General features: G+C 37.5%; 3 protein-coding genes and 1 long non-coding RNA gene across 20 annotated transcripts in view; 2 read left to right on the top strand and 2 right to left on the bottom strand.

Annotated features, from left to right (window-relative positions):
• The window catches only part of LOC135101471 (epidermal growth factor receptor kinase substrate 8-like), a 104,810-nt gene extending 103,687 nt beyond the window's left edge, over nt 1-1,123 (top strand). For all 12 annotated transcript variants that reach the window (XM_064005464.1, XM_064005460.1, XM_064005467.1 and 9 more), the window contains one exon: nt 1-1,123. This exon is cut by the window's left edge and continues 381 nt beyond it. The gene's annotated coding sequence lies outside the window, so the exon portion shown is untranslated.
• A 351-nt stretch (nt 1,124-1,474) lies between these two features.
• LOC135101476 (peptidyl-prolyl cis-trans isomerase H-like) lies at nt 1,475-7,697 on the bottom strand. Its single transcript, XM_064005490.1, has 4 exons — nt 7,436-7,697; nt 4,018-4,194; nt 3,257-3,349; nt 1,475-1,700 (listed from the first exon to the last, which is right to left on the bottom strand). Exons 1-4 carry the CDS (start codon nt 7,517-7,519, stop codon nt 1,503-1,505), a joined length of 552 nt encoding a protein of 183 aa, XP_063861560.1. The 5' UTR covers nt 7,520-7,697; the 3' UTR covers nt 1,475-1,502.
• Nucleotides 7,698-8,069: 372 nt separating this feature from the next.
• On the bottom strand, nt 8,070-17,096 carry LOC135101474 (deoxyribonuclease TATDN1-like). Of its 4 annotated transcripts, none has more exons than XM_064005485.1 (7): nt 16,878-17,096; nt 11,459-11,593; nt 10,556-10,723; nt 10,026-10,191; nt 9,601-9,804; nt 8,758-8,952; nt 8,070-8,347 (listed from the first exon to the last, which is right to left on the bottom strand). In XM_064005485.1, exons 2-7 carry the CDS (start codon nt 11,568-11,570, stop codon nt 8,224-8,226), a joined length of 969 nt encoding a protein of 322 aa, XP_063861555.1. In that variant the 5' UTR covers nt 11,571-11,593; nt 16,878-17,096; the 3' UTR covers nt 8,070-8,223. The 4 variants fall into 4 exon arrangements, with proteins under 4 accessions (XP_063861555.1, XP_063861554.1, XP_063861553.1 ...); XM_064005484.1 differs by lacking the exon at nt 16,878-17,096 and adding an exon at nt 16,035-16,181; XM_064005483.1 differs by lacking the exon at nt 16,878-17,096 and adding an exon at nt 14,638-14,896 and having other exon boundaries at nt 8,070-8,343.
• LOC135101477 (uncharacterized) lies at nt 12,463-19,562 on the top strand. Of its 3 annotated transcripts, none has more exons than XR_010269287.1 (4): nt 12,471-12,582; nt 13,054-13,469; nt 13,716-13,883; nt 18,980-19,562. It is a non-coding gene; the product is annotated as an uncharacterized LOC135101477 (long non-coding RNA). The 3 variants fall into 3 exon arrangements; XR_010269286.1 differs by having other exon boundaries at nt 13,049-13,469; XR_010269285.1 differs by having other exon boundaries at nt 12,463-13,469.
• Nucleotides 19,563-25,000: the final 5,438 nt, after the last annotated feature.

The raw sequence follows: 25,000 nt of genomic DNA, 5'->3' as shown, positions 1-25,000 counted from the left end.
GATAGTGTAAGATGATTGCTAGGTGTCACCTCAGGAAGATAATGTTGTCTAATGCCAGTAAGGTGGTATGAAGTTACTTGTGCTCATTTCATAGATTGAAAATTTATCTACATATTTATGCTATCTGTTCTATAGAAATATACATTTCTTTATAATATTAAATATCTTACTTTCATAGTTTGCCTGTTGATGTACTATATTCATGAAAAGATTTTCCTTAAATCTTCAGCAATGGCACGATTTAGTGAAGAATAGATTTTAGTGCCATGATTCCTTTGTAATATATTATACATAAATGTTCATTGATGTATATGATTCATATCACTGGGTTTTTCTGTGAAGGGTATTTCATGCCTGTGTATCCATATAATTTACTGCATCACTGAACAGGTGCATTGAAGTTTTCCTTTCATTGTTATAAGTAAATAAATTTTACAAACTTTGGCTAGTGGGTGCTCATCTTTATGGATAAAACTATTTTTTGTTCATACTAGTTTAGATACATATTGAACTAATATCCTAGCCATTTTTCTCAAATCACATATTTTTGGGGAGGGATAAGAAAGAATAGTTGCCAGCTTGCAACACTTCTTTATTTATTATTTTTTGAAGAATAAAATCTTAATACTGTTTGGTTATGATATTAAAAGGCCTCAGCAACTAACCTAATCTTATCCTTTATAGTCACTATCTACTTGTACTGATATTCACTGAAAATGAGATTGGAAAAACTGATTGGTATTATTGTCATCAGAAACTGAAGACAAGTTCTTCAAAATACATGGAACAAAGAGATCTACAAGATGATGTAAGGAGTATCATATGTGTCCACTAGCCAAATATCATTATTTTTTCCTTGTTTTATATCGTGGGAGTCACTGCCTATGTGCTTTAATAATGAGCTTTATATATAGGTATGTAAGAGTGACAATTTTTTTTTTCTTTAATAGTCTTCAGTGCCTTACTTCTTTCACTATAGAAATGGCTCCAGGATGCCTTTACTGGTACTATTCCTAAAAAATATATCCTTCATAAGCAGGGAAAGAAATATTTCACATAGGTCTAGCATTCCTGAAAATAATTCTTTTCCTTTGTAAATTAAAACTTTTCATTTGAAATGAAATATTTTCTTGTATTTTTATCCTAAAAGGAATGAATTTCAGTCCGATTTACTCAAATCCATCCTGATGCTAACTAGTACTTCCTCAAAGGATGGATGTGCACTTTCCATCCTTCTCTGGATGGATGTACTCTTGTCTTGGCTTGCAGACTCAATCTTTTATTTGGGTAACATTTCTTTCATTTTCTTTCATATCATATCATATCATATCATAATGGCATTCACTTCATGTCCTCTTGTTTGAAAAGTTTAAGTACAGATGAAAGAGTTTGGTGGGGATGCAATTCCCTCACACTTCTCTGATTTTAATGTTCACACCTGTATTTACTGAAATGTAGCAATGAAAATTTTGGGCTTGATTCTATTTTATTCTATTCTAATTTCACATTTGTCCACACTGAGAAATGACGACAGGAATCTTGGGTTTGTTGTTTGGTCCAGTGGGAACATTCTCAATCTTGCGCATCACCAGCAACCCTTCAATGACCCGGCCAAACACCACATGCTTCCCATCCAGGAAGTCACACTTGGCACAAGTAATAAAAAACTGGCAACCATTGGTGTCCTTCCCACTGTTAGCCTGAGTAGAAAAATACACCAGATTGTTAGTTCTGACATCATTATTACTATTATTACTAGCATTATTCTTATTACTAATACAGCCTAGAATATAGACTTGTATAAATTAGTAATACTATTAATTATTATTATTATAAAAATTGATTGGTCAGTTAACTTATCATTGTATCTAGGTTAATGGAATGTTATGATTTTTTGTGAATGAGAGCCAAAGGCTATAAAATTTCTTACAATGTGTTTACATATTTTTTGGAGACAGGACTATATAACTACCAACAAAAAACTGAGACTGAATCACTGAGGGAAAGGCATAAACAAGCAAACTGATGCTATTCAGCAATCGTACTAAAGACTGAACTTGCACTAAGCTTCCAAGACGCCTTTATTCTGGTATCCTTTATGAGGTAAGGACACAGCAGATATACTTATGAACTATATACTTAGCTGACACCCACATCAAAGGCAAATGGATGAGACAAGGTTCAAAATGCTTTCTCTCATTATAGGGATGGAATTACAAAAGAGAAGGTTTCCAGTCCAGTAACTCTGAACAATTTAGTCACCTTTTTACAAACACAGAGGAAATACACAGCAGAATTCTTCCATTCCTACTGCAGAGTATTTCCAGGCCATGTCCCCTTACCAAAGATGGATAATAGATACCTAAAATTCTCTCTCTCTGCTGTCAGGTTCTGACACAGTTAACTACTTTGCATAACTGACCCTTGTGAATATGGGCAGTTAGGGCTGGTTCCACTTCTGCAGGCTAGAGTAAGATGTGAGGTAATACCTATGAATGTGATATGCATATGGACACCTTGTCTAGCCATCTCTTCAGGCAGTGTCACTTTGGTATATAGAAACAAGTATACAATTTTTCATGGCAATATGTTTGGTGTGTAGACATAAGTATACAATTTTTTCACTAACTACAATAGATCCTAATAATTTCATTGTGCCCTTCCCTCCAGTACACTGGACCACTTAAGAGTGCTGTACACAAATACCTAAATCAATGGACACTTCATTGCTTCCTCTTCCATGGACTAAAGAAATGTTTTGTAAACACTTTCAGGTAATTATTTCCTATATTTGTGAATTAAGCATATATGCAAATTCAGTAATTTACAATATACAGTGGTACCTCATGATTCAAACTTAATTGGTTCTTCTGGGCTGCTTGGATTGGGAAGCAATTTATCACATTATCTCTTCCCCTCCATTCCCTGCCAGAGAGAGAGAGAGAGAGAGAGAGAGAGAGAGAGAGAGAGAGAGAGAGAGAGAGAGAGAGAGAGAGAGAGAGAGAGAGAGAGAGAGAGAGAGAGAGAGAGAGAGAGAGAGAGAGAGAGAGAGAGAGAGAGAGAGAGAGAGAGAGAGAGAGAGAGAGAGAGAGAGAGAGAGAGAGAGAGAGAGAGAGACCCAGTGGCATTGCTTGAATGGGTGTTTTTGTTCAAATTGGAGGAGAAAAATTAGTTCCCCAGGTTTGAATTGGGAGTTGTTTGAATTGAAGGGCGTTTGAATCATGAGGTATGACTGTCTTACCAAAAGCACTCTTACCAGAGAGAGAAGTCCTGGGCCATCATGCTTCAAAAGGAAATTTTCATCTGGAAAACTTGGCCCATATATGCTCTGGGTTCCTGTTCCATCACCCTGTCATAGCAAATGGATGTAAAGAAGTTTATGAGAATCTATTACATATTTGTAAATTTTATTTAGTAGTACCTCTCAAAGGGGGATTGTTTTGCATGTTTTACATAGCCACTGCCATTTATGTATTTATTTTTTAAGCTGCTTACCAACAAAATGCTAGAAACAGAAAGGAATATTCTAATTTTTAATTTTAATGCCTAGCACTAATTTTAGCTAAAAATCCTAAAGGCATGAGGCACACTCCAATTACAAATATTGAACAAGAACTGGTTATAACAAAAATGAAATTTACTCTCTTTCTTGTATGATATCTACCACATTTATCAGATATTTATATTAATGGTACAAAATGTTCATTAAATAAATCAGGATAGTCTTGTTAATTTTAATAATTCTGAACAAATCAAATATATCTATCTTCATTTCTAATTCTTCTAGCACCAAATTCATAAATAACAGTAACTCATGCCCCTGAACACTTCATACAGTAATATTTCTTATCCCAATTTTGCTATTCACTGATTTGAGAAGCAATTCTTGGTTCTTTCTTACATTAATATTAATAGGACAAGATGTTGAAATATGGAAAAAAACAAGATGTTGAAATATGGAAAAAAAAAAAAAAAAACTACAATCAAAACCACAGTAATGTAAAGAATAGTACATACCCTCACAAAGTCACCTCCTTGAATCATGAAGTCTTTTATGACTCTGTGAAAACTTGCCCCTTTGTATCCAATGGGAACACCATCTTTGCGATATTCTCCTGTACAAAACTGACGAAAATTCTCACTTGTTTTGGGGCAGACATCAGAATATAATTCCATGATCATTCGTCCAATTTCCTGAAAGAGATTGTTTATATGGCTTTGGTTCACAATATATTAAATAATATAGCATTTGAACTGGGACCAGTTATGTGGATCTGGCTAATAGTCATTTAAATGGTCCCATATGAATTTAGCTAATAAAGTCACACAAATGGCTTCAGCATGTGAATACAGCTAAGAAAGTCCTCTAAATGTAAAGGCTTCCATTTTATCTTGGCTTGCTTGTACCCTTGTATCTTAACAGCTTGTCATCCCTATACTCAATATGAAAGGCTTTCATTATACAAGTAAAAGAATACTAAGACTGATATAATTTTTTTTATCATGGTAAAGAGGCCAAGATAAGCTTAAAACTGCTTGATAGCAAGTGTTTCAAGATTTGGAACACTTGTGTGGATAATCTTGTTACAATAAGATTATCGTCAGAATTATTCACACTTAATTTGCTTCATCAAGACAGCTTTGGTCATGTTGATTTCATTTCATGTAGTAGGTGAAGTAAACACTGAAAGCAGGGAAGCATAATGCTCACCAATTGAGAACAAAGCTCCACCAGTTAGGTTTGGTTAGTGTCTTTAAGGGGGTATGCTCTGCTAGGTTAGGTTAAATTAAGTTGAGTTAGTATCCTTAAAGGAGGATCCAGGAGGAACAAAGCCCCACCTCCTGGTCACATTAGATAATGTTAGGTCAGGTTAGTGTCCTTAAGGGAGGATCAGGGGGGCTGGGAAGGGCAAAACAAATTTACCAAGTTTTCGATATGGCATCTCATCCTTGTTTGAGTATCCAAATTTGGCATAACTGGGCTTTCCCCACCCTAAAACCCCACAATCCCACCAGGTTCCCAAGCTTGCTGGCATTAGAGGAGATAAAGATGATAGGATGTATTGTGTTAAACTTCAAAAGGTTAGGAGTTTTGAGTTTTCCCAAATTTGGCCCATTTTGGCCTCCCCACCCTAAAACTCCACTTTCTTACCAGGTCCCCAAGTTTACTTGTCCTGGAGAGGGACGGCAATAGAATACATAAAGAGTTGCTATTGGTAAGATTTACCCAATTTTTTTCTGCTTGATATTTTATTTTATTTTATTTCATTTTATTTATTTATTTTATTTTTTATGGAAGGGCACTTGTGGCAATGTGTGGTTCATGCAGTGCCGGGCTGGTTGGGCCCATATCCTGCAGGTTTGAGTTGCCAGTTATGCATTTTCCTTCCAGTTTTACCATGAGCAAATGAGGATACACTCTCTCTCTCTCTAGACGAGATATGATCACTTTTACTTCGCTAAATGGGCACAGTGTGTGTGTGTGTGTGTGTGAATTTACCTAGTTGTGGTTTACAGGAGTCTTTGCATGTGCTGTTCCATCTCAATATCTACTCTTATCCAGTTTTTTCTTAAAATCTTGTATAACTATTGCATTTACTACTACTTTTTGCAGCTCATTCCAGATTCCTGCAGTCCTTTGCAGGAAACTCCTTAATATTCCTTCTACACACACCCATCTTCACCTTCTTCTCATGTCCTCTTTTCTAAAGTCTCTCACCACCAGATCACTCCAGTCCAATTTTTCACAGCCTGACAAAATCCAATATAAGGCAATCAGCAGACAAGGACATGATGAGAAAAAAAAATATATATATATATATATGATTTAATTTTGATTATGGTCTGGAATACTTTTTTGATTGTGATTAAATTATGATTACTTTAGTTTTGCTATTTTTTATCATGATAATTTTTTTCTTTTTATGCATGATTATGATTAGATTGTGATTATAATCACATTTTCCTGTGATTATTTATAAAAAGATATTGATTGGCAGTGATTAAGTACAATACCTAAATAGGTAACAAACTACATTTATTAGGTGCACTGTTCCATATTCGAGCACAGTAATATAACAGTTTAAATCACTTACTAACTAATTATATTAAAACATACATTGTGTGTAAGAGGTATTATTTGTTTTTGCTTTACAGTACATAATACATTACTTCTATGAGTTTATTTCAAATCATGATCACAGGCTTTCACAGCAATAATGAAAACAAAGTATTTCTCTTTGAAAAATATAAAACTTGTTATACACATAATAGGCTATATTATTTCTCATGTAATGTCTAATTTACTATGTGTTGGTTACACTTGATAAACACCAACTCCTCAAAGCGAACATCAGTCATTCTGCATTGTTCAGGATGAAAGACTTTCCCTGCAATAGAGAAAAGTGTCTCAACTGGAGCTGATGATGCTGGGATACACAAATATGAGAAAGCCAGTATTGTGAGTTGAGGTAATGCTATCTGATTCTGTTCCCAGAAGAGAAGGGATCACTGTCATCCTCTGTTCTTGGCTGACTCAGGTAGGATTCTACTTGTGATAAAGCTGATGTTAATGTACAGAGGGAAGAGCATGTTGATGCTGATGGTGTTATGAATCTGAACAGCTTACACTTCTTTGTAAGGGCCTCCTTACTTTCCTGAAGGGAACCCTTTTCTTCAGTAGTAGTTGGCATAATTTCATCTACTTTATACTTCAGTAGGGATTTCATGAACACGACTTCTGGTGAGCACCAGTCCATCTTAAAGCATGGATCTAGGAGTGAAGCCAGCTGAAACATCTCCATGTCTTCATAGATCTTCAATCTTTTCTCGATTGAGCTTTTGAGAGTAGTAATCATCTTTGACTTGTACGTATGTGACAACTGTTCAAGCTCAGATTTCAGTCCATGAATGCAGGTAATTACTTTGCTTGATGTTACAACATTCTCTCCCTGACACTCTAGAACTGCTACTTCAAATGGTGTCAAGATGTCTGTTATTTCCTTGATGAGATTAAGTTCATATTTGGTTAGCTTTACTGGAAATTTTAACTGATCAAGCTTCAGAAGGGAGTGAAGCATCTTGTTACTGCTGTTCCATCGGGTTGCATTTTTGGCCTGAGGTCTGCATTCACCTTTGAGAATGTCAAATGCCAGTGCAGAATGAGGAATGGGTCATTCCAATGACTCCTGATACAGGCACTGCGCTAGACGGACATAGTGTGCGTGTGTTCTCTCTCTCTCTCTCTCTCTCTCTCTCTCTCTCTATGTGTGATAACACTGCAAGGAAAATGCACCGACACCACACGGACCACAGATTGCCATGCGTGCCAAAAAAGTCAAATTTGGTCCTCGGTCATGATCAACAAATTTACATTGATTTTTTTTTTTAATATAAGAGCTGGGAGCCTGGAAACTGAGCTGTGTTTGTTACTTACCGTTTGTCCGACTGTTATGTCGAAGAATACCACAGGGTTATTTGGGTTCCTGAGCTGCTGTTGTATCTGATTCCAGGTAGGCATGGTTGACTTTGTATGTGTTTTTGCTTTCTTATAGAGAAAACATACAAGCTTGTCCTGATTGCCGTTGCTGGAATGCCGCTGGTGCCTGGTGCCAGCACTTAATCCACAACAGCCCGCCACTCGCCGTGTGTTTGTTGACACCCGCCTGTCGTGTTGGGGATGGGGGAGACGCGGGATACGAGCCTCCAAGACTCCAAATGTATTTATTAGTAGTTATTGAATAATCATTCCCAAAGGATTATCAGTATATATAATAATGCATTTGGCTATAGTAGCTACATACTCGCACAGTGTCTTGCATAGTATCTTGCAGTGTGCAATCTTTTAAATCACTCAGAGTATGATCATGCAAGCAAGGCCGAGAAATACACTTGACTCTTACCATTCATGATATACCTATAAGTAACAGGGACTCGCCTCCCCTAGAAAAATAAAATAGAATAAATAACAAATAAATAAATAAAGTAAATAATTGTGGGTAAATTTTGGCGGTAGGAAAAGTCGCTATAGGTCCCCCTGTTTTCATCGTGTGGAAAAGAAAAGACTGTAATAGTAATTAATAAATATAATAATATAATACAGTAGAAAATAAACAAAATTATATTATCATCCTATTGCATGATCAGATATACCTATGTATCATTATAACATTTCAAAGTTGGGAGAATCCTTTGTAACAGATTAGGATGGTGTCTGTTCGAGGTTCAATAGACACCACCACAGACATCCTCGTGAGGAAAGAAGACTTCACAAGCGTTCTTCCAGAGTTGGGCCGCCACCTCAGCCACGTCCTCTCCCCGTGTAGCTGCTACCACCTCTACTGCCTGCCTATTAGACAAATATCTTATTGAGTGATAAGTAAAGCTCCCCGTTTTTCTTATTGGCGGGAAGGGGATTAGTGGGGTTACTGTCATAAACACATAACAAATGTATACAGTATGATATAATTTCGTGCATTGATGTAGTTATCGATGACATGGTTAAATATAAGTGACGTGAAAGAACAGATACATGTAAATTCCAAATGGACATTAATTAATCAATTAATTCATTCATATAGATTTGTCACCTGTAAAAAGAGGTGGACATCTACGTCGATACTCGATACTTATACTACTTACCTAACACTATCACAGGGAGGAAGTAATCTATTGCTGCTGGAAATTAATTTTGACCTACATAACTTATCCAGTCATGTTAAGCTGATGAACATTAACAAAGCACAAAAATATGCTCACGCGACGCAAGCAGGCTCTCCTCTCCCTTCCAGCATCAGTCCCGTCCGCCAGGTGTTGCGAGGTGCAGCAGGAAAAGTGGTGCTGGCAAGCGGATGATCATTCAAATAGTTGAATTCAGGCTCACCGGAATGCACTAAAACCTGGTTCATGGGGAGACTGGCAAGAGCCTCAAAGGTATGTGGAACCATAACAGACCTGCCAGTCAGACCAAGGTAAAAGAGATACATGAAATATGGATTATTCTTAGCCTGGTGCTGAAGACAGAAATCGAGATGATACGTATTTGATACTTGTTCAAAAGATAACAATGTCAATTTCATTGGAAGCTGAACACGTACTAAGTATTCGGATACTAATTGTAAGAAAATTAATTAACTGAATAAAAATCTAAAAAAAAAAAAAAAAAAAAACTATATGTATGGCGTCAGAAAACTCTACTACAAGTTAATCATACTTTATAAATGCAATTTCATTCTTAGGACGGCACAATATAAAATTATAGATGTAGTTATAAAAAAAAAAAAAAAATAAGGATACAGTTGGGATCTCTGCGTTTAACCGACCGCAAGTGTTGCTTTTCGTAGCATTAGGTAAGTGATAAACTATAGTTGCTACCGCTGCTGCTGTTGCTGCTGCTGTCCTTAAATCGGCTGCCATCGGCCCCTATGCAAGACAAATGAAGTCTAAATCATGTTTTTCATATAATTTAGCACTTACCTTACTGTCACTCCTTTCAGATGAGCAGTGGATGGGACGAGGAAAGAGGAAGGGAGAAGGGAATGAAATGAAGGAAATGAAGGGAAATGAAGGAAATGAAGGGAATGAAGGAAATGAAAGGCGTACCTGCAGCTGATCCCAATGTAAAAGCCGTTGTCCAAAAGTGTCTGGGCGTCCTGCTTCGAACCCTCAAAGGAGTAGATGATAATAGTGGGAAGCAGTTGCAGCAACTCCTTAAAGTTCAGTACTAATTTCGACACTTTCTTCTTCCACTTTAAAAACAATGGCAGCTGCTGGTCCACCGCCACTCCCAATGCTCTCTCCAGTCTCCTGTCACCCGACAAATATATATATATATATATATATATATATATATATATATATATATATATATATATATATATATATATATATATATATATATATATATATATATATATATAATTTTTCTTTCTTTTTTTTTAATGAAAACAAAGAAGAATGCACCGCCAGCACGGGTGCGTAGAGACAAGGGTGATTCTCGATAGAGGACTGAACGCGGTATCACTTACCTGACGAACGAAGGTGCTTTGTAATTCTTAAAACCGGTTAACGTTACGCCGACCACAACACCGCGGTACTTCTTGGCGAGACGTCTCACTTCCGTCAGGTATAAAGCCCTCGTCCCCTTTTCACGAAAGACACCCGGATCCAAGCTTATGGCACAATACACGCCCTCTGTGCAAAGAAGCCTGTGTATCAGGTACTTTTCAGCATATCTTCTTCTCATTACACACACACACACACACGGCGAGGCAAATGGGTGAGCCTCTTAATGTGTAGCCCCTGTTCACCTAGCAGCAAGTAGGTACAGGATGTAACCCGAGGGGTTGTGACCTCGCTATCCCTGTGTGTGGTGTGCCATTGGTCTCAGTCCTACCCAAAGATTGGTCATTATGAGCTCTGAGCTCTTTCCGTAAGGGAACGGCTGGCTGGGTGACCAGCAGACGACCGTAGGTGAATCACACACACACACACACACACACACACACACACACAAGAGTGTACGCTAAAACATGTGATGATTGGCAGGGAAACTTACCGGCGCCGCGCGACATCTTGAGGAGGTTGAGAGTGTGTTGCAGGTCCTCACACCCATTGATGATGTGGCTCACCCCGGCGTTCCTGGCTCGTTCAAGCACGTGCTCCAGGTCTGACGCCCGTCCTTCTTTACCCTGGTAGCTCGCACTTGTGAGATGCGCAAACACGTCTGTCACATGCATACAGTCAGGAAATGGGTCAATTTGAACTTAATTGAATATGAGTGAATTGGAATTTGTAAACATGAATGCCAAAATTCATTGGAATTGAGTTAGAATTGATGCTAAGAGAAAAAAAGAAAAAAAAAAGTTAAATGGCACTGGACTGGAAGATTCAAGAGCTGCTTTCAAAAAACAAGATTAATTGGATGCAATATCCACCCTCAGTACACCAGGGGCAGCGATCGTCAGGGAACAGACACAGACGGTGTAGTGAATGTGGCAGCCTAGTACAAATGTAAACAATAATAATTCAAGGAGCTCATTTTTGAGTGTGGATTGTGCCTGGCCTCAGTTGCATTACATGAATTTTACACCGAAAGGCATGCTGGTGTGCTAAAACTGAGCATGTTTTGAAAACTGAAAGTTAAACATTTTTAGAAGCCAGACATAACTCATTCTGGCCTATTTTCTTTTATATCAGAGAAAAAATAGTCATGTGTTGTAAGATTATAAAAATACGGCTTGGTTTTCATGGAATTACAACACCTATGATTTTATCTTTTCACGACTTTGGAGTTTTTGTTGTGAAGCCTGTGGAGCTCCTTGCAAGAACGTATTAGTCAAGGTGATTTTTTTTTTTTTTCAGATCAGTGGCGCAGTACCGTGGCACCGCGTAGCGACAGAGAACTTTGAAAGTCCCCCTTTTTCACACCACGTGCCCTCTCAGGAACTCCAACACTGACCTGCGTGCTGATTCATGGCCGGGGTCTCCTCTATCATGGGGGCACACCCAGCGCAACTATTAGTTGGTCCTGCCATCAGTAAAGGGGCAGCATGTGAACACTGGAGCTCCATCTCTTCGTGGTTGCCGGGTGTGCCTGTGTGGGTGTGATTTGTTCGAGTCAGTAAGGTGGATGTATAATTTGAATTTAATCCAGATAAAGTTCCAAAATTACTTATTACTAGTCATATTATTATTATTATTATTATTATTATTATTATTATTATTATTATTATTATTATTATTATTATCATTATTATTATTATTAAAGTTATTGTCATTATAATTATTTATTTACATATTTACTCATTTATTAATTATTTCATTTATTTCTAACGTTTATTTATTGCCATAATTTTTGTCATTACTACACATGCTATACATGACTGGTATAAGAGGGTAAGGAAACTGATAAACGAGGACAACAGGTACGTTGTGTTTGATAATCTCGTGCCCAGCGAAGTTGGGGGGACCTGTTGAAAATCGGGAGATTCCTGAATGGGGATCATTAAATCGAATAATATGCGTTGCAGAAGTGGTCGGAAATAACAAAATACATAAAAAAAATAATAAGTAAACGAAAAATATATATTAGATATTTCGCGGTGGCGACGACGGCTGCGGCGGCAGCGGATGCAAGTGTTGCCTTTGGTGAGCAGCATTGCTAACGATTCACTACATTTCTGGCTGTATTCGCTACATTTAGTGAAAATACCCGACTTTACACGAATTCCCCCCAAAGGCGTATCTTTTATACTCACATTTTTTTTTTTTTTTATAATTAGGTTAAGGTTAGATTAAGTTAGGTCAGGTTATTAGGTTGCGTTATTCTTATATATATTTAAGATGACGACTCTGTGAAATACTGGTCATACATTTAGAGCTTCACAGACGTTTCGAAACTTTGGTTCATTGATTTGTTTCGTGCAGTAGGCTTCTTCCGACTACCAGTCAGTATAAAAATAAAGATGGCCGCGGTGTGTGCTGAATGTGACTACAACTATTAGAAATTCATCAAAAAATTTGATCTGGACGACAAATACTGCATTCCTCTTCGTAACAAGTCACGGTGTCCTCCCTTTACAAGTACAGTGCCCGCACCGTACAGTTCCCTGTACTTATAGGAAGAACAGGCATTCTTGGTATTTTGGCAGGTGGACGAAAATATTTATAGCCAAGGCAAAGAAAAGATGGCAGTATAATTTAATGATTTCGGGCTACAAAGGAGCTTTTCTCGACAGAACTCACCTCAAACCGGAAATAACATGTTTTGTTAACTACCGGCTTTAAAAAAATAGAATCATGACACTGTTTATAAATGTTTGAACTGGGCTCCCGGTATCAGTGTTGACTGGATAAGTTTTTGCTCTGAGGTGACCGAGTGGTGGTTTGACGATCAGGATTGTATTGGTGGTGAAGGGATTGAGGTAGAGATCGATGAGACCTTTACTTGTAAAGTGCAAATACACTCGCGGTTGCATGATGACGCAAGTTCGGATATAGTACTGAGCGAGTCTTCAAAAAGTGCTTCATTGTGTCTTTCGTTGACAAGGACAGGAATGTACGCTGGTATCCATTATCAAACAATGAATCCGGTCTGGGAGTGTAATTTATAGTGACTCATGGTGTACGTATAACAAACTGTGCGATGAAGGGTACACCCACTACATGATTAATCACAAAGAACACTGTGGATACAAACAATCTCAATATCCACACTCCGAACAAAGCGGCTGTGGTTGGACCTGGAACAGTGAACGAAGCGGCCAGGGTTGAGGAGCGAGTACTTCAAGCAGTACTTTGCTCGTTATATGTTCCTTCATACATTCAAGTTAGAACAACTTAATTTTTTTCATCGAAGCCGCCCGACCTTACCGCACAACTGGACAGACAGCGGCCAGCTAGCCGCTGCGTCATCCCAATCTCTACAGCAACAGCGCCATATCCACAACCACTAACCTCTCGCCCATAAGGTAATGCCGTTATTGTGGTTTTAATTCCGTGTACTTGGCGACATTTTCTAAAGTGTGAGATAGACTTTAGACTTGTATGAGATCTAATTAGTTAATTACCGGGTAGCTGTTGCCTCCCCCGGCTGTCATCACCGCGAAAATAATTACTATCCCGGTCTTAAGAGTGTTGGGTGTTTGTATCTGTGTCTATTGATTGTTTTGTTTTGCTGATGTTTTACTGTTCTCTTTTACAATCTTTCACTGCAGGAAAGGAAAAGGAATCTTGATGAGAAAAAGATCAGAGACAAGGAGAGAGAAGCTGAAATGGTCCAGCGTGAGATCTTGTCACTGGAGAAGCGCGTTGATGGTTTCAGTGTGGAAACACTCACTGAGAAGATGCAATTCAACAGTGGAGGATGTTACTTTCTGACAAAGGTGGGTGATGTAGTGTGTACAACAACATTCCATCTAGCTATATACCAGGTTGGCAATCCTACATGGGGTGGCCAAGACAAGCCATCACACACATAATCATTTGTACTTATCATAGATTATGTTTACTTTCATACTTGACGTCTTTTGTACTGAAATAATGGGAATATCCTAATAATTATCAGATAAAGGGTAATTTTCGTCTGTAGTTATTCTCTATAGAGAGATTAGCCTGATTTATAACAAAGACTGTATACTAATAGTATAGAGAGTACTTGGATATAAGTAGTGTACATGTAGAGAGATGTATGGAAGAAACTTGACTAAAAGTAAGTGAACTAAGTGAGTTTATTTTGAACCAGCATGGTTTAAAATAAACTCACTTAGATAAATGGTATCATCACTTGGGGTTTCTACACGCCAACCCTACGGGGAAGTGATTCTCAACTACGGGTAAATCTATCCCTTGTGGGTAAAAAAATACATGACATGGGGCAAGTAGCTGATATACCTGTGAACTGAGTAATAATTCAATGAGAGAGAGAGAGAGAGAGAGAGAGAGAGCACTGGATAAGGGGGTACTGTGAACTTATCATTAAACCAGCTGTAACCTTACTGAACATTTCCCATTGTGTCTCACAACACAAGGGGGCAGTTACAGCCTGCCCTCTAAAGATAGTTCACTTCCTTCACACAAAACTACTTGCACCTAATTACACACACATCCTTCACTCAAAATTCAAAATCAATATGGCACCTCCTACACCAGCCTCGGAGTCCCCATCTGGAGAAGGGACCACAAATGTCTCTGGGTCGGACTGCTCTTCTGGCATCGGCCTTAAGTGTCTCGACATGCCCCCCCTCAACTTTTTCTTCATTAACTTCTGCAACATTCGCGGTCTTGGATAGAATTTTCAATCTTTAGAACACCACCTCTCCTCTATTAAACCTCATCTTGTCCTCACTGAAACACAGGTGTCTGAGGCAACTGACAGTAGCCCCTTTTCTGTTTCTTTCTACTTTCTCTATCTTCATTTTCAATCCAAATCTGGATGTCTATGTGCGCAGTGACTTAGCTTGCTCTCGTGTCCACCCTCTTGAATCTTCCGAGTTTTTCACCATCTGGCTATGACTACAGAGTCACTTTCAAACTAAATTTATCTGTGCTGTATACCTGTGGAAAATACGTTATTCCACAGGCAACTGAGTATGTAGCATATGTAAATATCTAGAGTACAGCTAGGTAGTTAATTACGTATGGTTAGTTAATAGAGCTTAACTACGCAGGGGATAATTATCTGGTAATAATTACATAAATATTTATGTAGCTATAAAATTATTACTAAATTCTTAACATTACAAATGAAGTAATGAAACCTTACAAATGAAGCAAATATTACAAACGAAGCACTCGTGAAACCGAGGCTGCGAGTCTCACGGCAGTTCATAGGTAGCACCACAGTGAACACATCAAGGATTACTTACACTTCATCTACGGAATACTTGACTCTATCGAAAGTGCCCAAGGCTACCGGACTTACAAGGATCGCTGCCATAGATAAGTACCCTAGACTGAATTGTTGGCCAATAGGGATAAGAAGGGGTTACTTGTAGGCATGCGTTACGTATAATAATTAACAACAAAGTAAGTGGTAGTCCTTTTCCTGTGATAATCTATTTCATTACCACATTAAATAGTAAATATTACATACGTACATACTGGTTCGATTTTCAGTGATGATCTAGGACAAGCACATACAGTACCTGTCTTTTGAACTGTAACACAAAAAATCCCAAATATTAACTTAATTTTGGGAAATGACGGTTGTGAAGGACGACTGGGGCTAGTCGTGAGTTAAATTTTCCACATTTTTTGGTCCTTCGAACTGGATGAAACAGATTAATGAACCTACTTGATCGACCGTGGTAACTAAACTACTTTGCATAAATGAGTACAAACATTTCAGTTGCGATTTTGGAACACATTTTAGTTCCCCATTCAATCGGTACAATAAATGGTGTTAATATAAGGATATTACGTTCACCTGGTGCTAAAGTTTTTCTTTGATTCGAACCTTATCGAGCGTTTTGAAATATCTCATGACTTCACTATCCTGTTTATTGGAGGTAATGACATTAATGATGATTGCATACCTACTAAAATAGCCAATAGTGCCGAAAAAACTGTTGAACAAATTCATGAATACTGTGGTTCACTCGTAGCTCTAGTGTTAATCGAACACAAAGACCCACCATCTGGTAACAGGTTTAATGTTACTGCACACAGCTACAACAGAATAGCTAATAGTGTAAATAAAGGCCTGTCCACACCAGGAAACATTGTTTTGAAACAATGTTTGGAAACAGTTTGCAAATAGTTTGCAGTTTGGAAACTGTTTCTTGTCCAGATTTCAGTTGCCATCATGCCTGCTATGAGTGTAGAGGTTAGAACATAACATAAGAAACCAGGGAAGCAGCAAGAAGCGACCAGGCTTACACGTGGCAGTCCCTGTATGAAATATACATATTTCCATCTATTATCCCCATCCATAAACCCATCTAATCACTTAAAGCTTCCTAATGTTCTAGCACTAACAACATGATTAATGAGTCCGTTCCACTCATCTACCACTATATTTGAGAACCAATTTCTTCCTATCTCCTTCCTAAACCTAAATTTTTCAGGCTTGAACCCGTTATTTCTTGTTCTATCCTGGTTGCTGATCCTAAGAATTTTACTGTTTTGCTTACATCCCACTTGTTATAACCCTTATACCATTTAAAGACTTCTATCAGGTCCCCTCTTAATCTATGTCTTTCTAAAGAAGGTAGATTTAACAGCTTCAATCTCACATCATAAGGAATACTCCTCATCCCCTGTATCCTTTTAATCATTCTCTTCTGCATCAGCCTCTGTATTTTACTTGACACTTTTGCTAAATTCATGGAAGGGCAAGAAAAAGAGAGATGGGTGAGGAAATTTTTAGAAAAACGAACCTTTTATGGTGACTTGCTCCTAACGGAATAAGAGTAGATAGAGCAGGTTTCACAAATTTTTCTTAGGATGTCCACGAGTGACCTTGAAATACTTTTACGGATGTGGCTCCCACTGGTTAAAGTTTCATTAGATTTTACAATAACCATTTTTTAAGTCCTGACAAAAGATCAAAATTTCAGATTTCCAGAAATTACTGACAATCTGGCAACACTACTGATTCATCGTCACCTCTGCCGCGCACACGCACGCACACACACACACAATATATATATATATATATATATATATATATATATATATATATATATATATATATATATATATATATATATATATATATATATATATATATATATATATATATATATATATATATATTATACACACACACACACACACACACACACACACACACACACACACACACAGTTTCCCGTTCTGGATGGGAAGCAAATGCACGTGAAAGATTGTTTGCAAACAGTTTGCAAACTGCTTGCAAATAATGTTTCCAAATAGTTTGGAAACAGTTTGCGCAGTGGTGCTGTTGTCTGGTTGAAATAAAGGAGGGAAAGAAGAAGCAAATTTATTGGAGATGTTTTTGGCTAGGTGCTAGAAGTCATGAGGGGAGTTAGATCTTGAAGGATTTTGACACATTCTATTAATGAAGGAGTTTTTGGCTAGTTGGAGAACAGACTTGGCATGGTTCCGGGCAGAAATATAAAGTGCATGAGATTCTGGTGATACAAGGCTCAAGTACCTTTTGTGGACCACCACTCTATCATGTATAGCAGAGTTAAACCAAGGTTTGGAAGGTTTAGGTCAAGTGAGGAATGTATGCCTCCATGTCAGACACTATCACCTCTGTTTTGTGTTCAGCACACAGAGATGGGTCTCTGACATGGAAGCAGTAGTCATTCCAAGGAAAATCAACAAAATACCTCCTCAGGTCTCCCCACCCCCCCCAACTAGCAGAGGCAAAACACCAGAGGCATCTCCGCTTTTGGAGGATCCTGAGGAGGGTTTTGAGCAATAGGACACTATACAGATATGAGATTGTGATTGGAGGAGTCCAACGGAGAAGAGAGGGTAGCAGCATAAGCAGAAGGATTAAAGGTTAGGGAAAGGTCAAGAATGTTGGGCATATCTCCAAGACGGTCAGGAATACAAGTAGGGTGTTGCACCAATTGCTCTAGGTCATGGAGGGTAGCAAAGTTGAAGGCTAGTTCACCAGGGTGGTCGGTGAAGGGAGAGGAAAGCCAAAGCTGGTGGTAAACATTGAAGTCTCTAAGAGTGGAGATCTTTGTAAAAGGGAAAAGAGTCAGAATGTGCTCCACTTTGGAAGTAGTCAAAGAATTTCTTATAGTCAGAGGAGTTAGATGAGAGGTATACAGCACAGATAAATTTAGTTTGAGAGTGATTCTGTAGTCATAGCCAAATGGTGGAAAACTTGGAAGATTCAAGAGTGGGGGCATGAGAGCAGGTTAAATTGTTGCGCCTGGCTATAGTGGAAAACTTGTAAGATTCAAGAGTGGGGCCTGAGAGCAGGTTAAATTGTTGCACACATAAGTGCAACATTCAGCTTTGGATTGAAAATGACGATAGAGAAAGTAGGAGGGAACAGAAAAGGGGCTATTGTCAGTTGCCTCAGACACCAATGTTTCAGTGAGGAAAAGATGAGGTTTAGTAGAGGAGAGGTGGTGTTCTACAGATTGAAAATTCAGTCTAAGACTGTGAATGTTACAGAAGTTAATGAAGAAAAAGTTGAGGGGGGGTGTCAAGACACTTAGGGTCAATACTAGAAGAGCAGTCTGACCTGGGGACATTTGTGGTCCCCTCTCCAGATGGGGACTCCGAGGCTGGTGTAGGAGTTGCCATGATAATTTTGAATTTTGAGTGAAGGGTGTGTGTGTGTAATTAGGTGCTTGTAGTTTTGTGTGAAGGAGGAGAGTTGTTTTTAGAGGGCAGGCTGTGACTGCCCCCTTGTGTTGTGAGACACAAAGGGAAATGTTCAGTGAGGTCACAGCTGGGTTTAATGATAAGTTCACAGCACCCCCTGATCCAGTGATTTAAATCTCATTGAGAGTAATTATTGTTTTGCCAGGTGCCTACTGCCTTGAGACACAGAGACAGTAACCACCACCATCACCACCACCATTCAGCTACATCACTCGTCTCGTCCAGGTTGTCAAATTGATGGTCTGGAGTTCCCCAGGGCCAGGGTAACTTTATAAGGACATCTAATGCAGGGATGTCAAATTCTTATTCTTCCATTTGCTCAGTCTTGCATGTTTTACTACTCTGTCTCACTTTTATGCTCTCTTACATCCCATTCTAAGTCCTCTCCATTTTGAACGATCATACTCCAGTCAGTCTTGGATCTGTGGATCTCCTGTTGCTCATACAAAACATATGGTTCTGGAGAAAAGGGCATGTCCTGGGGAAGGAAAATCCATCCCAGATGCATTCTGCCTCTTTGAATTTACTCTTTTGTTGTGACTTTTAACAGTATGTTATTTATTTATTTATTTATTTTTCACTGAGTTATTGACCATTTTGCAAATGATAAATATGTTTTATCCTCTAATTCAGCTTTATTGTTGAAAACATGACAGACAGACTGAGTGTTATCAGTAATATAGATAAAATTTTACCCTTATTCATAAGCACTATACATTAACATGTAAAAAACCCCACTTCCTAATTTTCATTAGTATAGCAGGTACCAGGTTATGAACAGATATCATTATTAACAACTTTCCATAAATCAACACACAAATAGGAACATTAATTTATATCCTTCACTGATACTTTATGAAAACCAGTATTTAAAAGTGACAATTTTACATTTATTTAAAAATTACATCACATTTATCCATGTATTATGTTACTCTTACAGAATTTTGTGAACTTACTTAGAGGAGTCAGTGAAATAATCATGAGCAACATGATTTTCATTGCAGCCCACATGTAGTATGTATCATTCTAAATCTCCACCACATTATCTATTTCCATAACATGACTCACAACAGATAGAGAAGTGGTGGGACGAAGTGAATCAGAAGTAGGGAAATTGAGATAGAAGATTTCAATGAGAGAAGATTTGAAGTGATGTAGGATGGGAGGGGAAATAGAATTAAAGAGGAATGGAGACTGGAGTAAAGGGAGAAGAGACTGTGAATGAAGGGAATGGTAAGGTTGGAGAAGAGAGGATTCTTGTAAATAGAATGTGGGAATGGCATGGGACTGGACTTAGATTAGTAGTGGATAACTGAGAGAATGCAATGAAGTCTCACTGACAGGAAAAAGGTAATTAGGGGAGGTAGTGTGCATGGTGATAACATTATCCTATAAATACACAGGTTTTTTTTTTCTTGAGAAACTCCTCATAAATAAATCACACTAAAGTCTTGCTACCAATATCCATTATAATCTTATAAAAGTACTGAGAAAATCCAGTGCCAAGAAATAAACTTTACAGTAAAAAACAGATAATGTAAGCTTAAAATACAGTACATTGTTTCAAAACAAAGCCTATCATAGCTCTTCAGCATCACTTCTCACACCACTCAGTCACACAAAACATGACATTTTTCTCCAAACACCAGCAGGAAATCTTGTTCTTTTGACTTCACCATGAACAAGCTTCTCATTAAGATAAGGTGATTATTAATGTAGTAGCGGGAATCCAGTGTGCAGTATTAATGTAGTAGTGGGAATCCAGTGTGCAGGTATTGCTATCTCAAAAAAGATAGTGGATAGGTCAACATCTATGAATTTAAGCCATAATAACAAACTCAGAGGCTTAAAACTAAACAGCTGTCAGTCAGTTGTAAGTCCCATGTCAATGTCATTTATGACAGTTATTGTGTCTAATTTTAGATGTCTGTTATACATAACAAATAAATGTATATCTAAGTGAATTGCCGAACACACACAAAGAATTGCAAGTTAAAGAATGCAGGGTCATTTAACAGTGCTCTACTCCATTATTATGTTATGATGCTCTCATTGTATTACTAAAAATAATGAAGGAGCTAATAATGATTCATTATTGTATTGCCAAACTCTCAGCAAGTTACCTCTCCATATTTTTCACAATGTTCATCCAACTGCACCAGGATGATGACCTAGTATGCTACACTATACCATGCGCAAATTTCAGTTTTGAGATACTGAACTTTTATCCTTACAACTGGAAACATTATATTCCTACAGTGATAGCAAATAGTTCACTTGAAGTTGATTTTTTTTTTATAAAGTTCAATTACATTTAACATTACACTCAAATGCTTGAAAGATTTTCTGAAATGAAAGAGCTACATGTATGCTACATGCATACTTGGCTGAATAAACAAATTAGGTTCGTCTCTTTGCATATTGTAGCCCTTATTCACCTACCAGAGCAGGAGGCTGCCCTCCTTTGTGCGTGCGTGCGTGCGTGTGTGCGCGTGCACGTGCGTGCATGCTACAATATACCACAAATGGTCTATGCTACATCATATAGGAGATGAACATAGGACAAAAAAATGTGTTCGTTATGAGAACTGTAGCATTTCATGCTTTAAGGAAACAAAGAAATACAACTAATTTAGTAAAAGTGATTATGTCTCAGACAGGATAGCAGTGGCTGGTGTGTGGTGAGTTGTGAAGCAAGTGATGATGCCTTGTTTATTGTGATTAATTCAGCATTAATTTAGGAATCAGTATGGCTATGTACTTCATGATAATTAATGATACAAATAAGCATACATATGTTTTTGTAATGAAAAGTTTCTCTATTTCACATGCTTTTGTTTACTCCAGGATTTGTTGAAAAAATCTGATGATTTTAAGTGAAGTGATTTTGTATATTGCATAATACAAAATCATGTGTCACAAACAAGACATTCCATACCATTCATTATTCTTAATAACTAATTAGGTGCTAAATTACAATTAATCACTAGATAAAGAAATACAAAATGGATCCATGACAATGTCCCAATCAATAAATATAATCAAATGGACAAAAATGGACTCACACAGTTCTGCATGTCATTTATGAGAGAGAGAGAGAGAGAGAGAGAGAGAGAGAGAGAGAGAGAGAGAGAGAGAGAGAGAGAGAGAGAGAGAGAGAGAGAGAGAGAGAGAGAGAGAGAGAGAGAGATTCACCACACAGACCCCTGAGTTCAAGCTTGGTGTTCTCTTTTCAACCATGAGTGAACTGTATGAAAGTGAAATGCAACCATACATAAATATTGACTGAAGGAAGCTCAAGTGAAAAGTTAAATAGAACTATGCTCAAGGATATACTATTTTTTTCTCAGGAACTTTAAGATCTTAAGAGATGACAATTATTGTTTTAAAAGAATATATGTTATGTATTACACTATGAAATGTGTAAGCTTCCTTCAGTTTCTAGTATCACTGGTCAAATACAATAATCTAAGGCAGTCTAATTGTATCTTTCTATATCTCATTTATTGTTGCTTCCCATTTATGATAAAGCATTAATTGAAAAGTTTGTTATTTGTGTCATCATTTAAAGGCTCAAACTCATTCAGTGCTTCTAAAATCCTCTATAGAACATTTTTTTTTCCAGAGATGACACCTTAAAAGAAAGTAGATTTAGTCATTCCAACCTCTCCTCATAATATTTATTATGCAGAGAATGAGTGATTTTCATCCATCTTAGCTGAAAACTACTTATTTTGCTATATTTTTGTCAGGGTAATGTGACTAAAATTGTGCCAGAGAGAGAGAGAGAGAGAGAGAGAGAGAGAGAGAGAGAGAGAGAGAGAGAGAGAGAGAGAGAGAGAGAGAGAGAGAGAGAGAGAGAGAAATGTGAGCTCAGGAGGGAGGGACACGCATGTGCTTGGGTGTATATGTAATGTGTGCAATGTAATTTCAGTACCTACTCAAGTGCATGCTGAACATACTCTAAATTTTTTTCCTTTTTGTTGATGAAGTATGCAGTGTATGCATGTATATAATTATTTGTATTATAAATACATCACAGCAAATACCCACTGCATCAATTTTTTTCAGTGAAAGAAATAAGCAATCAAAAAAATTTTTCAGCTTAATGTAAACAAACAATTAGATTGCTGACACTGAAATCTGATGTATCATCTATCATGCAGAAATCACACTTCAATCTTGAAAAGCTATTGCTACATGTAGTTAAGGATGACTAACTAAACAGCAACTTAACAGTACATAATGTAAAAGCATTTGGATCATCTGATAATACATGTGTAAGGCTATTCAATATTAATAATGATCTAAGAATCCTTCAGGTTTTATTTATAAGACAGTATACTCACTGTACAATACAAAAGTACAAAATTAAATGGCTACTCAGTCTTGTTACCATTTTCTTCCATAACCTACCAGAGACCCAGTAGCAAATTTAGGTGCAATTTTTTTTTGTAAAGAGTTCTTGCCCCACATCCACGTATGTAAGTATGAAGAGTACATAGATAATTCCCATAAATCACATTTGCCTTTTTGTTTACATTTCCACTGGATCCTTACATTAATTTCTGCAGCATCAGAACGTTATACTTTCAATAGGACAATTAACATTATGTTGTATCTTTTCCAATCTTGTGTTTCATCTGTCATGGCAACAATGACAACAACCACTAAATAGATACACAAACAGAAAATGCAAATTGGATTGTAAAATGTTTTGACTTCTCTTCCTTTAGATTTACTTATAATTACAAGTTCTGACCACAATATTGAGGGAGGGAAATTTCCAAGCAAACTGCAACAAACTATAATCTATTCACTAAGATGAATACTTGGCTCCAAGTCAGGTAAGGAAGGATGATGTTCACTTAAAAAACTTCCTGAACATAAAACATGATGTGGTGTAGTCAGATTGTAGAGAAAGGATTCTCAACCTTTTGCAAGCTGGGCCCTCCAAAGCTGGTTCAATACAGTTGGGCTCCCCTCCTCCCTGCACCACCCACTCAACCCCATCTCAACTATGCCACCATAGATAGAATCAGATAGATAGATAGATAGCCCTTGCTGCATCTCCTTTGTACTAACAGCCAGTGAGTGTGATTTTCCGTGATTTTTATTCCCATCCTGTCCTGTGCTTGCGCCCCTGGGAGAGTGTCCATTCCCCCCGTCCCCCGGTTGAGAACCACTGTTGTAGATAAGACAGCAAATAAGTGAAACATGTATATCAAGATTTCACACTAAGTGTACCACCAGATGGTGCTTGCTTGTGGTCCTCATTCCAACTTAATGTGTGATTTTATAAATTAACTGTGTTTTGCTAATTTGTTATTTTATCTACAATGTATAGATAGATAGTTCTACAATCTGACCACACCATCTAAAGGATGAAGTAATCTCATTTTAGAATCCTTTCACTTACTGTTGAATACAGCAATCATAAGTAAAAACAGTCATACAAATTTTGAAAGCATGGGTTCCGTAATCACTGATGAGTCTTGTGATATCAATCAAATTCAATCACTCTAATCACCTATATTGTGTACAAAATGAGCTAAAGGATATAAAATAACATTCCAAACATTCCCTGGAGCATGCAACATGTAGCCTGGCCCTGAGAGTAGGTGAGGGAAGGGTGCAATCAATGGCATTCTTACCAGGGAAGGACCCCAGGATCCAGCTTTAGTGAAAATATTACAACTGCAAACTTCAACCTAAATTAAAAAATAACATCCTTTTAGGTCACAGGTACATTACTGTAGCTTTAATAATTAGAGTCTCCTGAAAATGAAATCCATAAAAGGTTTAATGCCTGGATTTGTTTAAAAAAGGAAAATATACATGAGTATATACAGCAAGAATGTCACTTTCCTCAAACTAGTTAACATTCTTACAACATATCACACAACAATCTATGCCTGTTCTACAGGAATCTTTCTCTCCTTTAATATATATTTATGCATGTACCTACAAAATAAATATGTACAAATAGTTACAAATATCTATGAGCAAAGGCAATATACTAGCTTAACAATATTCTAAATATCAAATGTAAAAATAAATTTTCCTCTATTTTTTAGAACATGAAATACATCATGGAAAACTTTCCTATACATGCACATGTAAACTTCGAACAGCCACCCACCCTTCAGGAAAGTACCATACAAAA

This window comes from Scylla paramamosain, chromosome 6, assembly GCF_035594125.1.
Source record: "Scylla paramamosain isolate STU-SP2022 chromosome 6, ASM3559412v1, whole genome shotgun sequence".
NCBI classification, from domain to species: domain Eukaryota; kingdom Metazoa; phylum Arthropoda; class Malacostraca; order Decapoda; family Portunidae; genus Scylla; species Scylla paramamosain.
The sequence above is the reverse complement of the archived record's forward strand: the minus strand, read 5'-3'. Positions and strand labels throughout refer to the sequence as shown.

Excerpts from the sequence above, each read along its gene's own strand:
- LOC135101476 (XM_064005490.1), bottom strand. The coding sequence starts at position 7,519 with ATGCCTACCTGGAATCAGATACAACAGCAGCTCAGGAACCCAAATAAC. Across the intron at positions 3,350-4,017 it reads AAGGAGGTGACTTTGTGAGG|GGTGATGGAACAGGAACCCA; the intron begins GTATGTACTATT and ends TTGCTATGACAG. Across the intron at positions 1,701-3,256 it reads GCCCAGGACTTCTCTCTCTG|GCTAACAGTGGGAAGGACAC; the intron begins GTAAGAGTGCTT and ends TTTTCTACTCAG.
- LOC135101474 (XM_064005482.1), bottom strand. The coding sequence starts at position 14,773 with ATGTTGCAGAAGTTAATGAAGAAAAAGTTGAGGGGGGGCATGTCGAGA. Across the intron at positions 11,594-14,637 it reads CTCCGAGGCTGGTGTAGGAG|GCACACCCGGCAACCACGAA; the intron begins GTGCCATATTGA and ends ACACCCACACAG. Across the intron at positions 10,724-11,458 it reads GGCCATGAATCAGCACGCAG|ACGTGTTTGCGCATCTCACA; the intron begins GTCAGTGTTGGA and ends TGCATGTGACAG.